This window comes from Lycium ferocissimum, chromosome 4, assembly GCF_029784015.1.
Source record: "Lycium ferocissimum isolate CSIRO_LF1 chromosome 4, AGI_CSIRO_Lferr_CH_V1, whole genome shotgun sequence".
NCBI classification, from domain to species: domain Eukaryota; kingdom Viridiplantae; phylum Streptophyta; class Magnoliopsida; order Solanales; family Solanaceae; genus Lycium; species Lycium ferocissimum.
Window position 1 is genome coordinate 25,500,604 of NC_081345.1, and position 15,801 is coordinate 25,516,404.

Below are 15,801 nucleotides of genomic sequence, written 5' to 3' on the forward strand. Positions count from 1 at the left end.
TTTTTGTTTTTGGGCAGTTGTTTTTTTGGAGTATTTATTTTAAAGGTTTGATGGAATCGAGGTTTATAGAATTCTCCCTAGGCTTATAATGCCGAGATATTGAGATCCTTGTGACTATCGTTAATGCAGCAAGACTTTCTCCGTGCTAGATGTGTGACTGTGTTTGATTACTTATACGCTTTTACTTGTTAGTTGCTTCTTGTTTATATGCGTGAACTAACCATTGTCGACTATGATACCTACGAGCCTAGTGTTGTGCTCTTACTATTTTGCTACACTCCTTACAGGTGTGAGGAGTTATTTTCGAGAGATGTTCGAGTCTCACGACCGTTTCGAGGCATTCGTCAAGGCGTTTGGGTGAGCTATTTGAGATATTGCAACTCGAGTCTCTCCTTAGATTTACATTGTTCTACATCCTTGGCTTGGTCGTATCCGATTTAGTCGTTATCTATTCAAATTGTAAACTTCTTAGAAGCTCTTGTATGAGTCTAGACGTATTTTGGGGAATTTCTTATAATAACAAGATTTATTCCGCATGTTGTATCAAATTAAGGTAGTTATCTGAAGGGTTCGCCCACCAGGGAGGGTTAGTGTGGGTGCCCGCATGATCCATAATTTGGGTCGTGACAATAAAGTAGAAGTTTTATCTAGAAATGGGACAGCTCAGCAAACGGACAAAATTATAAAGTATCTTTTGAAAAGTTTCACGTGACGATGGGGCCCAAGGAGTACCCTTTGAACTCCAAAAGATTCTTCACAAATTTGAAGTCCTTATGATTGACGTCCGCACAACTCCTATAAATAGCAAGTGTTTGAAGACGAGCATCATCGATCATTAACCCGAAGCACAAGTTCAAGAAAAAAGCATCGACCACCTTTCTCCATATTCCCTTTTCCCTTTCATAAATGTCCTACCTTTTTTCAACCTTTGTAATATAACTCCCGTGTAAAATAGTTTAGGACTTCCGAGAATTTTTCTCTTAGTGTGAAATAGTTTTCGGGTTCCCTTTAAAACCTCTCTCCCGAGGCTTCAAGTCGCTGTAAGTCTTACCTATGTTTTACGTACTAATCTCCCTACTATGTAAATTATTTTATGTTATGTGAATAATGTTTTAGTAATTATTTACTTTTCTTATGAATCTATTACTCTTAGATATGGTTATTCTCTTAATTTCTTAATATATTCGATGGATTAACCTGTAAATTTCTAGGTGTTTGGAAGGCCGTTTTGATGTCCAAATGATAAAGGACTATGTTGGCCATGGTAGCCAGGGTGTGGTTAAAGAAGAAAGATATTAAGAATCAAGATTAAGAGAAAGAGATGAACGGTAATAAGATTCATAACTCGACAAAAAAAAAAAAAAAAAAATGAAAATTATAAAGGGGAGAATAGGCGGAAAAATCAAAACTACACTTACATGATAAGAGGAATCAAGAAGGTGAGGGAGTCCGAGTAGGATTGTTTAACATATTAGTAAAAAATCACATAATCTTGTTTCTTTATTTCTATTGAAACAAACTATAACCCCTATATATATATATATATATATATATATATATATAATATATATATATAATCGTTAAAATCAATTAACACCTAGTTATTAAGTTATTTCAAATGTTTGTAAAACGTTGCACCACCTCACACCTTTTCAACTTATTTATAATTAAACTCTTTTACGCAAAAAATTATAATTTTCTACAAGTCTTATTTTTAATAGCATTATTATATTCCTATTTATAATTTTAGCAACATATACAAACTATTTTCCAAACATTTAAAATGTTACACTTATACTTAGCCTAATTAAATTTGAGTCCGGTTGGTTAACCATCTTTTAACGGATCTTAAAGGGTGCTTAATACCTTCCCTTTAGATTAATAGAACCCTTACCTAGATCTTTTGGTTTCGTAGACTTTAAAATAACATCAACTTTAGATAAATACTTTAGATGACTTTAGGTGCCCTAATTCACCATAAATAATTAGGTGGCGACTCTTAACTTTAAATAACCCCGGAATTACCCGGATGTTGTAAACTATTTTGACCCCGGTTAAAATAGTGTATGACAGAGATTAGTCAAGGTTTAGTCGTCTAATCTCAATCGGCATAGGAGTTAGTTATAGCTTTCGTTTCGATTTTATGTGAATGCTTAACTGGGCTAAATAACTAAAAAAATGGAAAAGATTAGCATTATAATTTTCATCTTCATAATCAGTTGATTCTCTACTGGTATGATCCTACTGATGTTAAATTCAGAGTTTAAGCGGAGTTCGTTAAGTTTAATACTTTGTGCTATTACTTCCATTTTTTTAGTCACGGGATTGTCTATTCTTGTTGCTTTATCTGACTGACTTTAGAAGCCTAGTTACTGGCTGAAAACATGTCAATGTGATGCTATTGTCCTTGTATTTCCCCTGGTTATTCTGTTTCTGCATGCTCTGTCTATTCTCGACATTCTTGTCTAGTTGTCGTCTTCATGAGAGGTGGTGTGCCCATTGAATTGAATAGGAGTGTCGTTTTACTCTTTTAGTTGAGGCCATAAGTTTGTGCTTGTTGAATATGAATTTGTGTCAAGGATCTACTGTTCTGTTCATGTGGGATAAATGAAGAAATGGCTTTAGCTCACTGTGTCTTTCTTGCCTTCATCACCTGTCTAATGTAGCTAAGAAGTCGCTATATTTGTTTAAGGTTGTAGTTTATCCATGACGGTTAGAACCGCAAAATGGTGTTTGCATGATCTTTGAGTACCTCACAGGTCCCATAGTCTGAACACAAAGGTTTAGAAATTTTCGACCTTCTGCCACTGAACTATGCAGTACTTCTAAATTTTGCTATTGTAACGGACTAATTATTACCTACCAGTGGCACCATACCATAGACATGAAAGAATAGAATAACTTACACGCACAACTCAAATGTCATTTTAGTGCACAAGCTTAAGCATTGTCAAAATAATCAAAACCAAATCATTTCTGACTTAACACTAGTAGTTGGAGGTTTCTTGTATAAACTAGAACTTCTCGGTCAGTAAAATTAATTGATAGTTGAAGAAGGTGACAGCTGGTGATTATGCTTGCAATATGACCTTTGATACAAGTAAAGACCTCTTCTAAAGGAAGTTGAAGATACTTCTATGCAAATAGACACCTGAACATACTCTCAGCCGCATCCTTTATTTGCCTTGACAGACGCCATATGTAATCCTTGTCCGATATATTTCACATCCAAATCAATATCAACCTAAACTGGTGTGATCCTTCCCAAACGATCAATCTGGACTGGTGTGATCTTTGTCAAATTTGTGCGTTTTTCTTTGTTTGCCCCTTTGATAGCATGAAATCTAAAGGGAAGACTATGTCTGAAGAATTTTTCTTTGTTTAGCTTGTTTTTCAGATCGTGTTTTTGCCCTCTTTTGATGTGTTGTGAAACTACTATGAATAAAATCTATACATAGGGTATACGGATATATGCAATGTGTATATATTTCAGTGTATACCGCCCTGTATATCGGGTATTATTTTCTTGTATATCTCCATTTAGGCCTTCGAAACAGAAGTGTTATTGCTGTGTTGGTTTTTTTTTCCTTTTTGTCTGTACAAGCTGGGTTGTTGCTGCCAATATTTCTTTTTTTTTTATTTGAAGAATGTGTCTTATATATCTTCGCTTTACTAATCTTTTTCTTTCGTTTTTTTTTTTTTTGCATGACCACCGCATACGAGCCCGAAGGACTCGCTTTTTTGCCGTATTCGGTGTTGGGTTAAAAGCCCAACGTAATCTATCTTCTCTATCCAGTTCTACCCGCAGCAGTCTAAAATCACGGGGTCAAGCCCAACAAAGAACGGACGAGTAGCCCCCGGAAAAGCGAGCCCATTTAATTTTACTTGATTCTTACTTCGTGCATTTTAGTTATATTGTGCAACTAACGTTTTTATTTTGTTTTGGTTTTCTTAGCTAGAATGAACCTTAGTAGAATTAATGGGTTAGTGTTAGTATAATGGGTGGTTAGTCTAAAAGAGAAACCAATAATTAATTCCATAAATTTCATTTTCCTTTTTTATGTTAAGTTATTTATAATACTCCTAATATTTATCTTTCTTAGAATAATTGATTTTTCAAAATAGTATGACTACATATTTTGAGTTGAAAGAATCAAGATTCACTCTTACTATCTTAGGAATTTGGAACTTCATAAATTTCACACTAACGTTAACTTATTTTTGAGAAATAAAAGGCAAACTAATTCCCATGGATGACTGTTCCGCTTTAATTCCTTTCCAACATTCGAATCCCGTATTTGTTGAAACAACCTCTACATAGTTTATATTGAACTAGTACTTTTTCTATAACATAGTTTATATTGAACTAATACTTTTTCTATAAAACCCTTTAAAGAGTTTATTAATATTAATCTTACAAATGATTGTTCTAATTTCTTTGATCGGCCTAATTTATTTTCACCAAATATATATAAACGTTATACATCCTGTTTTTTTTAGTTTATTATAACTAAGCTCTTTTTATGTATATTGTATTTCCTATCGCTTCTATTTTAAATAGATTCTTATATATCTATCTATAACTTTAGAATACTTACAAAGCTATTTTCTTTTCTATAATATCATACTTACACTTAGCCTAATGAAATTTGAGTCCAGTCGGATTAACCATTATTAATGGAATTTAGAGGATGCCTAATACCTTCCCTCTAGGTTAGTTGAACCCGTACCTAGAATCTTTTTGGTCTCGTAGATTTTAAAACAGAGTTAACTTTAGATAATTACTTTAATTAACCTTAGGTGCCCTAATTCACCATAAATAATTAGGTGACGACTCTTAACTTTAAGTAACCCCGGAATTATCGGGATGTTATAAACTATTTTGACTTCTGTTAAAATAGGGTATAACAGTGAATATCGAACATGATAAATAAAAAATACTGGTAGTTAACTTCACTGCCGTATGATTACTATATGGTACAGTAAGTTAAGCAAAAAAGACGAAAAATTGGAAAGTGCAATAAATTAAGTAAAAAGTCGAGGAAAACAATTTAACGTGGTCGGCAGGATTCGAACCTGCGCGGGCAAAGCCCACATGATTTCTAGTCATGCCCGATAACCACTCCGGCACGACCACTTGATGCTTGTATAAAAAGCAATCATAATATATATTCTAGAACTACTAATTTGACATGATAGGTAATCTAACGGCAGACATAAAATATTGCAATTCAAAATTAGGTAGCGACTTTCGGCACAAATTACCTAAAACGTCACTCATGTTCGAGAGTTGTCAATAAGTATCACTTTTGTTTCTTTGAGGATTATCACTATTTTATCAAATATATATATACTGCACGCGTAAAATCCTCTTTCGCTCCTAGTTAACATGTCATGTCACCAGGGGCAGATCCAACCTTTAGGGTGGGGGTGGCATGGCACCCCCTCGACTAATAATTTTTTTATATACTTATGTTGTAATTTACTTAAATTAGGTTAAATATTTGATCCTGCCACCCCCATCGTAAATTACACAAAGGTGCCACGGTTGGTAGTACCACTAACAGTTTGCATCTATCTTGAACATTTTCTGACTCTCGTTTTTTTTTTTTGTGTTTTTTACTTGCTTTGTACCAGTAATTCCCTTTTTAGCTCTCTCAATTTTCTATTTATCTTTTTATCATTTATATTGTCTTTCCTCTTTTTTATTATTTTATTTGTAATCTCTAGCGAGAACACACAAATACAAACTTCAAAATCCCTTAAATTAAACATTTCTCTTAATCTCAAATCAATGAGTATTTAAATCGAAAAACTTGGGTCTCAATGGGAATTTTGGATTCAGATCAAAATTCAATTTTTTTTTTTTTAATAATTTCTTTTGTTTATTACTCCCTTCGTCCATGTTTACTTGTCTATATTTGACTTGAGACACTCTTAATAAGTAATAAATAAAATGAGAAAGAAATTAGAGTACTTAATAATAAGGGTAAAATAGGTATAAAATGGTAAATTATGTCTTGGTTTTTCAAACTATATAACTTACAAGTAAAAGTGGACATATATTTTTAGTATAATGGACAAATAAGAATGGACGAAGGGAGTGTATTATAAAAAATTATGTTATTCTATAGTTGTTAAATTCAATTTAAATCACTTTACTACTTAAATTGAGATGGAAATTTCATAAGCACTGCTTAGAAAAAACATGAAATTTATGATTTATTTTTGAGAACTTGTAGTTTATCTAATCCTACATTTACTTATGAGGTGTATTTACCTATTGAAGAGTTTTTCTATTATTTTTCTTATTTTGATTAGTGTAATTCACTTATTGAATACGTTATTTTACTTGTGCAAATTCATTTTTTAATATACATAAGAGATGCAAGTCCCTTGGTGAAAATGTTGATTTTACTTTTGTTGTTAATGGCTGTGATTCCTTATTTAAGATGCTAATTATGTTCGTTTTTTTATTTTTGAAATGTAATTTCATAGTTGCAAATAAAAAAAGCCTTTAAGTTGATCCGAATAAACTAAAAAGATATGGACCCCACCCAAATACACGTTTCTAACAAGATGTACGTTGAAGAAAATTATGGCACCCTCCACCTTCAAATCCTAGATCCGCTTCTTCATGTCACATAAAATTTTACTATTTTAATAATAAATTAATTTAACTCATCAAATCCACTTAACTCAACTCAAACCCATTTAACTAACCAACTCATGTCTTATACCCATTTAACCCGGTTAAAAAACATCAAACGAGCATAATTTTTATATTAATTTTGAATTTTTTGCACTTTGGCAACCTCTTAGCGTATACTCCATTTTATGATTTCCTTCCTATCCTTTTTTAACAATATGCACCCTAATCTCTGTATTTTCATAAAAAATTTATTTAATTTTATTATTTACAAGGGTGAAAATGACGAAATCAGTTCACGAAACCCTCCAGTGATCTTTTGTCCAGTACTCCTCAATGGAATATTTGATATAGGCCATGTATACAATTGGTAATTAACGCTTTAGATTAAGTTCATTATTCATGGTCAATTATGCCTTTTAAATGTTTAAATTAAAAGAGTAAACAAAAAAAAAAAAGATAAAAACACCAAATAATTTACACTTGGGGTGTACATGGATTGGGTTGATTCTGATTTTTTAAACACCAAACCAAATCAATTGCGTCGGGTTTTTAAATTTATACACCAAACCAAACCAATAAAATCCGGGTTTTTCAACCTCTGGTTATTCGGTTTTTTTGATTTTTTTTTCCGGAATAGTCTTGATACAAAACATATAACTTTTACTTCAAATATTTTTTTAGTCTTAGTAAAATACAACTATATAATTAAGTTGTTTCATAAGAAAATAACGCAAAATATGAAAAGAGTGATGACATTGTATTAAAATATTCCACAAAAGATAATAAAATCGGTTTAAAATAAATATTGCTAATTAATAAGCCATAAAGAAAATGACCATAATCTAAAAATATTAAGTCATGCTAAAATAAGTACGGCCAACAAGTATTAATTACATGACAAGAAAAAAAACTTAAGTTATGTATTTTCACTCTCTAAACCAATTATGCAAAACTAAAGAATAAATATCCAACATTATTGTCATTCCTAATGGTAAATTAAATTTCTTTTGTTAGTATTAGTGTCGAGTTAGTTTTGGTTTGGGCTTTATATGAGTTACTAATACCCATAGGATATAAAACTTATTAACATTCAAAATTCGAAGTTCAAGCTTGAATAATATGAAAATAGATTAAAAAAACCACGAAAAAGTTTAAGAAATATTTATAAATTAAATTACAAATAAATATTTTTATGTATAAAATATTTTAAAAATTGAATACATGTAATGTCGGGTTGGTTTGGTTTGGTTTGACTTTTTTTTAGCTAAAACCAAACCAAACTAATTATGGTCGGATTTTTTTTTCTTTCAACATCAAACCAAGTCAAACCAAACCACTAGTCGGGTTTTCTCTCGGTTTGACTTGAATTATCGATTTGGTGCGATATGTCGGTTTACTTTGTGCACCCCTAATTTACACGAACTACGTTACTGTTAGTACATCTACCTAAATGGATTTTCCAGGTTTCATTATTTAAAAAAAAAAAAATCATTGTACCGTTTTAAGTTATGTACTGGACTGGTTTTGTAACACATGGCATATATAAAATTCTCAATTGAGGAGTACTGGACGAAAGATCATAAAAGGGAATATACGTTAAGGGTGTAAAATATAAAAAATTTAAAATCGGATATAAAAATTATGCTTCTTTGATGTTTTCGAACCAGGTTAAATGGGTATAAGACATGAGTTGGTTAGTTAAATTAAATGGGTTTGGGTTGAGTTAAATAGATTTGATGAGTCAAATAAATTTATTATTAAAAAATAGAGTTTTCTGTGACATGGCATGCCAACCAGGAAAGAAGGAGGGTTTTGTGTGTTTAGTATATTCTGAGTAAAATAGTGATAGTTGAATGATATTTTAGTCCTAAAAAAACAAAAATGTATTTGTAGACAATTCTCAATACATGAGTGACCTTTTAGGAAATTTACTCCGAATTTCAAGAAGTTCAAAAACCCAGGAATACATAATAGAGAAAATGGTTTAAAGTGATAAATCCATCAAAACATTTTCGTAGAGATATATCTATTAATCCCTTTAGTTATAAATTCTCTTAAAGTTATGATAAAGCACTAATTTATCAGAACGATTTAACTAATTTAGGATGGTAGAATAAAAATGTTACATTATTATAACATGTTATTCACTTCATTTTTAAGTTTGATAAATTAAAACTACTTCAAGTAATTTTCTTGGCATTTTAATGTAACGATTACTTAAAACCCGCACACTGTGAATGCATACCAAACAGTAGTAGGATGAATGAAATACTTTTATCATTTAATTAAGGGAAAATGGCATTTTTCATCCCTGTGTTATTGCGTAATAGCAATTTTGATCCCTGTGATATTTGACTCTGCACATTTAACCTTGAATTAACTAAAGTGGGCAATTTTAGTCTATTTAGTAACTGAGTTTAACAGTGCAAACAGACCGTCTATTACTGCAAAGAGACCGTATATATATATATATGTATATATATATAATATATATATATATATATTGTTTCCATATCTTTTCGGATATGTAGAGTGCCAGAGAGTAGAGAAAATTTTGAGCTTTGGACCATCCTTAAAATGATTTTGAATGAGATGCTCTATCACAAGCTCTTTTGCTGGATTCACAATGATTTCATTTGGTGGGATTTTATGGACGTTTGCATAGATAAGTTGCTTTCTTCCGCAACCTACAGGCAGAATCATGTAAGATTTCCAAAGGGTGAGAATGTAAAGCAGGGCGATAACACAATTGACGATAAGCCTAGTGGGTGGAGAGATCCTCGGCTCGCGCATTATATTTTATAGTTGTTTGCTTGTGATTAGTTTTTTGCAGGTCTCATTCTAGTTCATATCTCTTGATAAGAAAGTGATATTAGGATAAATAGAAACATTTTGGGGCTCGCCGTGATTTGTGCTGCGTTTGTAGCTTAGATATGGCTACTTTTTTCACAAAAGAGCTTACATATTTGTACAGTTGAAAACCATATTAATCTTGGTTGCTAATTATGTTTCCTAAGTTGTAACATAAGCAAAATGGTGACCACTAGTACATACTTATAGAATTTTATATTTCAACCCTTTATACTCTAGAAACAAAGATCAAGGAAACAAAATGGTGAACTTTCGTGGCAGTTACATTAAATTCGTGGAATCATATTGTTATTTGTTTTTTGGTTCGACTTATAAGACAGACTAAAGCACTTTTGATTATCATTGATTTCAAATTTTGCATATTCTAATTGCTTTACACTTCGTATTTCTTGGTTGTTTATATTTCTTTCTGGTGTAAATAATGGATATGAATGGAATGCCACTGGTTGCAGGAAAATGAAACATTTATTGACGATGAGATTGCAATAGAGCCTTTTAATCTGAATAAAGAGAGAAGAAGGCTATTTTGATACATCACAAAACTATGTTGAATATTTAAATAAAAATGAGATTAAGGTTACATCAAACATTTTCTACCTCTAGTCCCCAATCCTTGCATCTTTTTCTGATCACAGTAAGTGTACAGGATGCTTGGCTTGATAGTGTTGATACTGAGAAAAGATTTTCTAGGCAGAATGCTATCTAAGTATCAAATGAAGATGTGATTCAAGACCTTACATCAGAACAACCAAGAAAGATGAAGAGGCGAGTTGCTGATGTGGTCGAGTCAGGAGAAACAATAAGTATTCCGACCTCATGTTTTCTAGTTTAATGTTGTTATTGTTGTTGTTGTTGTTTTCCATTACTTTTAATGGATAAATACTGTTAATGGCATTTGTTTGTGGATTATTTTTTGAAATCTTCAAAATCATTTTCTGTTTCCTTCTGTGGTGGGTTCAATATGAATTTTATCTGTTTTCCCACATGTGTTTTTCTCCCATAGCTAGTAGTCACATATTGATACTGCACTTGGATGTCACCTTCTGTCTTTTAAAACAGTTGTTGCTTGCATATTTCATTTTCTTCATTGTCCAAGCAAAGTTTTTTGTGGCTTTTTGCTGTTGTTTTCAAAAGAGAAATGGAGAGGCTGTGGTTGAGCTATTAAATTTACATTGCTATTTAAGAACAATTTGGCGACTTTTGGTTGAATGGGTGAGGCAAGTACTAATCATAGTAGAACTGGAGGAGTTAAAAAATAACTAGGTGAATTTAACAGTCGTGTCCATGTTAGAATCAATTCCAGAAATATGTAGGTTAAATTTTAGAATCACCGCAATATAGTAAATGCCTCATTGGCTCTTCTGAAGGAGAACTTTGGGTACCAGTTAGAATAGCACATCCTCTCGATAATTCTGCATGCTATAGGAGCTATTTTCATCATTAAATTTCATTGGTAGGACACTGGCACTATCAACTTTGCATATGATATTTCGACAATTCAACTTGTTTTCTCTGCAACCTCCTAAACACACAACCATCCATGCAATAACAAGTAAATTTAGCATATTGTTTGTTGTATTGGTTAGTCAGTTACCTGCTTGTTACCTCTAACAGCTTTTCTCTCTCCAAAATAAATAAGTTAACGACAAGACATTTAACATAAGACCAGCATACCGCGAAGTACTTTTCAGTTTATTTGTGTCTTCCAAATTCCAAAAGTGCTAAGAAATATAGCCATCTTTTCGTTGTAAAAAGCTATGGATTGGTATGTGTGATCTACTATAGTCAAATGCAAAAAGCTAAAATCAAGAATAGAAGGAAATTATTTAAGTTGCATGTGGTTTTAAAAGAGAAAAAGACATTTGCATGTCACCAAAGCATGAATAACTTCAAAGTCATCAAGACATAAATAAATCTGAAGTCATGCACATTGTCATCAGCTTTATCGACTTTTGATTAAGAAACGGTTTTCTTCTTAGCATGTGCGCCACTTCCCACTCTCTTTCTATTTTGAGAAAGCGCTTCTTGTAAACTTGACAGTGGGACGTATTGTTTTCCCATTCTCTGGATGAAGTGTGGCCTTGTACCTTCTCCAGAATGCTCACCAACTTCCTCTAAAATTAATGCAGAACTCCTCAGTGGTTGTTGAGGTTGTGCCCTTGGCTGGTTAAGTTGATTGGCCTACAACACATAGAAGAAAATAAGCTAGCTAGTAAGGTTCGATACATACAACATGAATAGACAAAAAGAAAGGTAATTACAATTTGTTTGACCACAAATGAGGAATTGAACTGCACCGACGCCAGGCTCTCAATAAGAATGCTTGAAACCTACAACGAAATCACATTTTTATTATTGGAAACTGTTCAATGGAATAACGGTACATAATGTTTAAGGGAATAATTGTACATACCAAGAGTACTTACTGTTACTCTTGATGAAGATTAAACAGAACCAAATTATTTTGACAACTTAAACAGAACCAAATTATTTGGACAACTTACTTCTGTTGCATTACTAGGTGTAGAAGGGCCTTCTTTTCTGACTTCCTGATGAACTTGTTGTTGTTGAAATTCAGATTGGTTGATTCTCATACGAATAGGACATTTTCTACTATTATGCCCTGTTTTTGCACATGATCCACATCTTTTTTTTCTGCCCTTTCTTGATGCTTTTAAAAGGGTACCCTTTTTAGGATCTGATTCTTTTTGAGTTGTCTCATCATTTCCTCTCTTCCTCGATTTTTTAGGTCTACCTGGCTGAGATTTATATATGGGTGGCAATGGTGGTTCTAACCCTGTTTAGGCCATTGCTCAGAGCTATTAATTGGCAAAATGGATGGAGAATAACTCTTCATATACTGCTCAACTGTGTAGCATTCATGAACATACATTTCAGGTTCGTCCTTCTTAACCCATATAGCTGCAATAGCATGAGCACAAGGTATCCCTGTTAAATCCCATCTCCTACATGAACATGTTTTCTTCCTTAGATCAACAGAGAATAATCTAAGATAAATGTCCTCAATTTGGTAATGAAACTGATCAGATTTAGTGGCGATACATTTAGCAGCCTTATCCTTATTTTGCTCTAGCTTCAATAAGATTCGTGGACAGATTGTATGGCAATGCTTCATCATGTTATCTCTGTTCTTCTGAATTCTTGACATCATATATATCCTAATTGATTCAAGCATCGTCAGAATCTGTTGGTCTCTTGCATGAAGAAGTACACTATTTAATGACTCGCACATATTGTTCAATAACATCACACTTTGTGAAGGAAGAGAAAAAAGCTCTTGACCAGTGAATGGGAGGCTTATTGATGAACCATTTAGGGGCTTCTATATCTATTTTTGACATTTCCTCCATACATTTGGAAAATTCAGGTTCTGTAGTTGCCCTGGCAGCTTTCCATAGGACATCTTTCAATGCTTGTCCTCCAAAACCTTCTGTTTTGAAATTTCTGTGCAGATGCCTCACGCAAAACCTATGTGCAACATCCGGAATTGTCTCATCAAAAGCTAGAATTAAACCTTTTTGTTTATCAGAAATGAAAGTCCAAGCAAAAGAGTTTTGTGAGATTCCTAGGTCCTTGTTAAGAAGTGTAAGAAACCAACTCCATGTTTCCTTCAATTCACCTTCCACTATTGCAAATGCAATAGGATACATGTTGTTGTTTGCACCAATGCCTACTGCTGTCAATAGTTGCCCTCCCTTTTGGTACCCTTTCAAATGGCATCCATCAACCCCTATTACAGGTCGACATCCAGCTAAGAATCCCTGTTTGCAAGCTGCAAAACACACATAGAGTCCTAAAAACCTTTTTCTATTTTTGACCATTGTTTTTGGATTATCATCCAACTTCAAAATGCATGTAGTCCCTGGATTACTCCTCTTTAGCTCAGCACAGTAATCCCACAACATATCAAATTGCTCTTCTTTAGTCCCTGTGATTAGATCTAATGCCTTCCTCTTTGCCCTATAAGATTGATGCCTACTGAGTGTGGAACTATGCTTCCTCATCACATGAGCTTGAAATTCTTTAACACCCCAACTTGGATTAATTCTAAACTCTTCTACGTACTTCTTAGCCAAAAACCCTGAGTCAATAGTTTTGTTTTCTCTTTGATTGGCACATGAATGATCAGGACCTATTGTCTTGATCTTGAAAGGTTCATCTTCATTAGCCTTTGATGCGTGTATGAACCATTTGCAGCTTGATACTTTACAAACTGCCCTCGCCCTCCTGCTTTCATTCTTCTTAAAATTGATGTCTTTTTTCTTCATCACAGCATGCATTTCAACTGCCCATTTGAACTCCTTACTATTACTAAAAATCATATTAAGCGCAAACTCAAATTTTGGATCCTCCAGATCTCTTCTTGCATTAAAAACAATGGATTTTTGTGCATTTTCATCATCTGAATCTCCATGCAAACTTATTAGTTCATCATCTGATGCAGCACAATCATTTTCTGGAGTGTCACTAGGAATCTTAGCCATGCTGGGGGCAACTCCAAACTCAATAGTTTTTCCTTTAAATTGGTTATCTCTGGTTTTCCCATCAACTCCAATCCACTCTGCAGTAGAGTTAATGACTTTATCGAAAAATCATGTCATCTTCGTCCAAGGAATAATCGGAGTGATGGAATGACTCACACTCTTCACTTGTGGAATCACTTTCCTCTATTACGTCCACATCTACCAAGCCTTCTTCACTCTGAAGTCAAGCCCCCTCAATATTAACTACATCATAGGTCCATTGGTCTTCATTTGTGTGCTCAACAGATATCTCCACCTCTCTATTGTCAGGCATTTTGTAAATAAGATTATATATATCTATGTTAGTTGATAAAAGTCTTATGCTTGTTTCAAAATGAGGCCCAAACTTAAACCAAAATTTCACTTTTCTATCATTGACTTTCAACTTTTTCATGCATTGTCTCAGTTGAATGATAGAATTTTCACCTCCCTTACAGTAATCATAGTAGGTTATTTGTGTAACATAGTTCATCTCCGGCTCAAACACCCACCGACATTTATAATGCAATTTAAGGGTGTACATTTCTAGATCTTCATCTGTTGTGAGAAAAAGAAAAAGTATGATCTTTAGTGTCATTATAATAAATATCACCAACACAAAAATTGTAAATAAAGCATACAAATTCAACAAACAAAAAAATGTAACCAGTCTTGAAAGTTTAGAATATTTTTGAATTTGAATTATGAAGCCGTTATGCAACTTAAGTTCTTAAAGAAGGGTGTTGTTTACCCGTCTTGTATGATTTTTTATGATTACTTTCCAACTTAATTATGTTTACATTAGGATTTTCACTTTTATTTACTGTGAGGGAAAATAAATATTTAATTGTGTCGTTCTAATATATAGCACCAATACAAAAATTGTAAGTAATCATACGAATTCTGAGTATGGATATAAACATCTTCGTTTTATGGTTTGAATATCACTATGACTGAAGACTAATACTAGCGTAGTGCATCTGCGTGCTGGTTTGTAGTTTTGCTTTTTGTTTCAGTTTCCTGAGATTGTTTTTGTATCACTCTAGTACTGAAGACTAAAATATCTTTAATATTGTGTAGATTAAGTAATAGCAATACAGGGTATATTAATATACACACATACACATGACTTTCTGAAAAGCTATAATGCATATTTGTATAGTACTATGTATTTATGCCTTGATTGCTACATCATCAAAGATTTAATCTTTTCCTTCATCAATCAATATCAGAGTTATAGTCTGATTAACTCAATGGAGTAGTCACATGTTGGTGTGAATTGTAGTCCACTCTTATGGCGCATTTCCATTGTAATCTTTTCTTTCTTTTCAACAGGTGCAGTGAGTAGCTTCTGTGCCCTAGAATGAGTTTCTGAATTTTGTTCCCATGTAAGAGGAAACGCAACTGAAAGAGAGAAGTTGTAATCAACCAACAATTACAAAGTTACTCAATCATCCATGGATAAAACCATTACTCTGCATCAATGGAAGAAGAGAGAAAGGTAGGATGCGATGGAAAAATTTCTAAAATTCGGTGTAATTAGATTTTTATCAAATATTGTTGTTGTAATACCAGAACTGCCCTTTGCAGTAAGAGACGGTCTATTTGCACTGTTAAACTCAGTTACTAAATAGACTAAAATCGCCCGCTTTAGTTGATTCAAGGTTAAATGTGCAGAGTCAAATATCACATGGACCAAAATTGCTATTAGGCAATAACACGGACAAAAAATGTCATTTTCCCTTTAATTAAAGG

At 33.0% G+C, this 15,801-nt stretch overlaps 2 protein-coding genes, 1 long non-coding RNA gene and 1 other non-coding gene across 5 annotated transcripts; 1 reads left to right on the forward strand and 3 right to left on the reverse strand.

The window, feature by feature from the left end:
* Window positions 1-5,055: 5,055 nt before the first annotated feature.
* TRNAS-AGA (transfer RNA serine (anticodon AGA)) lies at window positions 5,056-5,137 on the reverse strand. The gene has a single exon. It is a non-coding gene; the product is annotated as a tRNA-Ser (tRNA).
* Window positions 5,138-9,574: 4,437 nt separating this feature from the next.
* On the forward strand, window positions 9,575-15,557 carry LOC132051952 (uncharacterized). Of its 2 annotated transcripts, none has more exons than XR_009413921.1 (3): window positions 9,575-10,326; window positions 12,273-12,421; window positions 15,382-15,557. It is a non-coding gene; the product is annotated as an uncharacterized LOC132051952 (long non-coding RNA). The 2 variants fall into 2 exon arrangements; XR_009413922.1 differs by lacking the exon at window positions 9,575-10,326 and adding an exon at window positions 11,704-12,044.
* On the reverse strand, window positions 11,480-12,157 carry LOC132051951 (uncharacterized). The gene is made up of 3 exons (XM_059443237.1): window positions 12,028-12,157; window positions 11,785-11,853; window positions 11,480-11,704 (listed from the first exon to the last, which is right to left on the reverse strand). Exons 1-3 carry the CDS (start codon window positions 12,115-12,117, stop codon window positions 11,480-11,482), a joined length of 384 nt encoding a protein of 127 aa, XP_059299220.1. The 5' UTR covers window positions 12,118-12,157.
* On the reverse strand, window positions 12,750-15,449 carry LOC132051950 (uncharacterized). The gene is made up of 2 exons (XM_059443236.1): window positions 15,313-15,449; window positions 12,750-14,604 (listed from the first exon to the last, which is right to left on the reverse strand). The coding sequence occupies exon 2, from the start codon at window positions 14,026-14,028 to the stop codon at window positions 12,757-12,759; it is 1,272 nt and encodes a 423-aa protein (XP_059299219.1). The 5' UTR covers window positions 14,029-14,604; window positions 15,313-15,449; the 3' UTR covers window positions 12,750-12,756.
* Window positions 15,558-15,801: the final 244 nt, after the last annotated feature.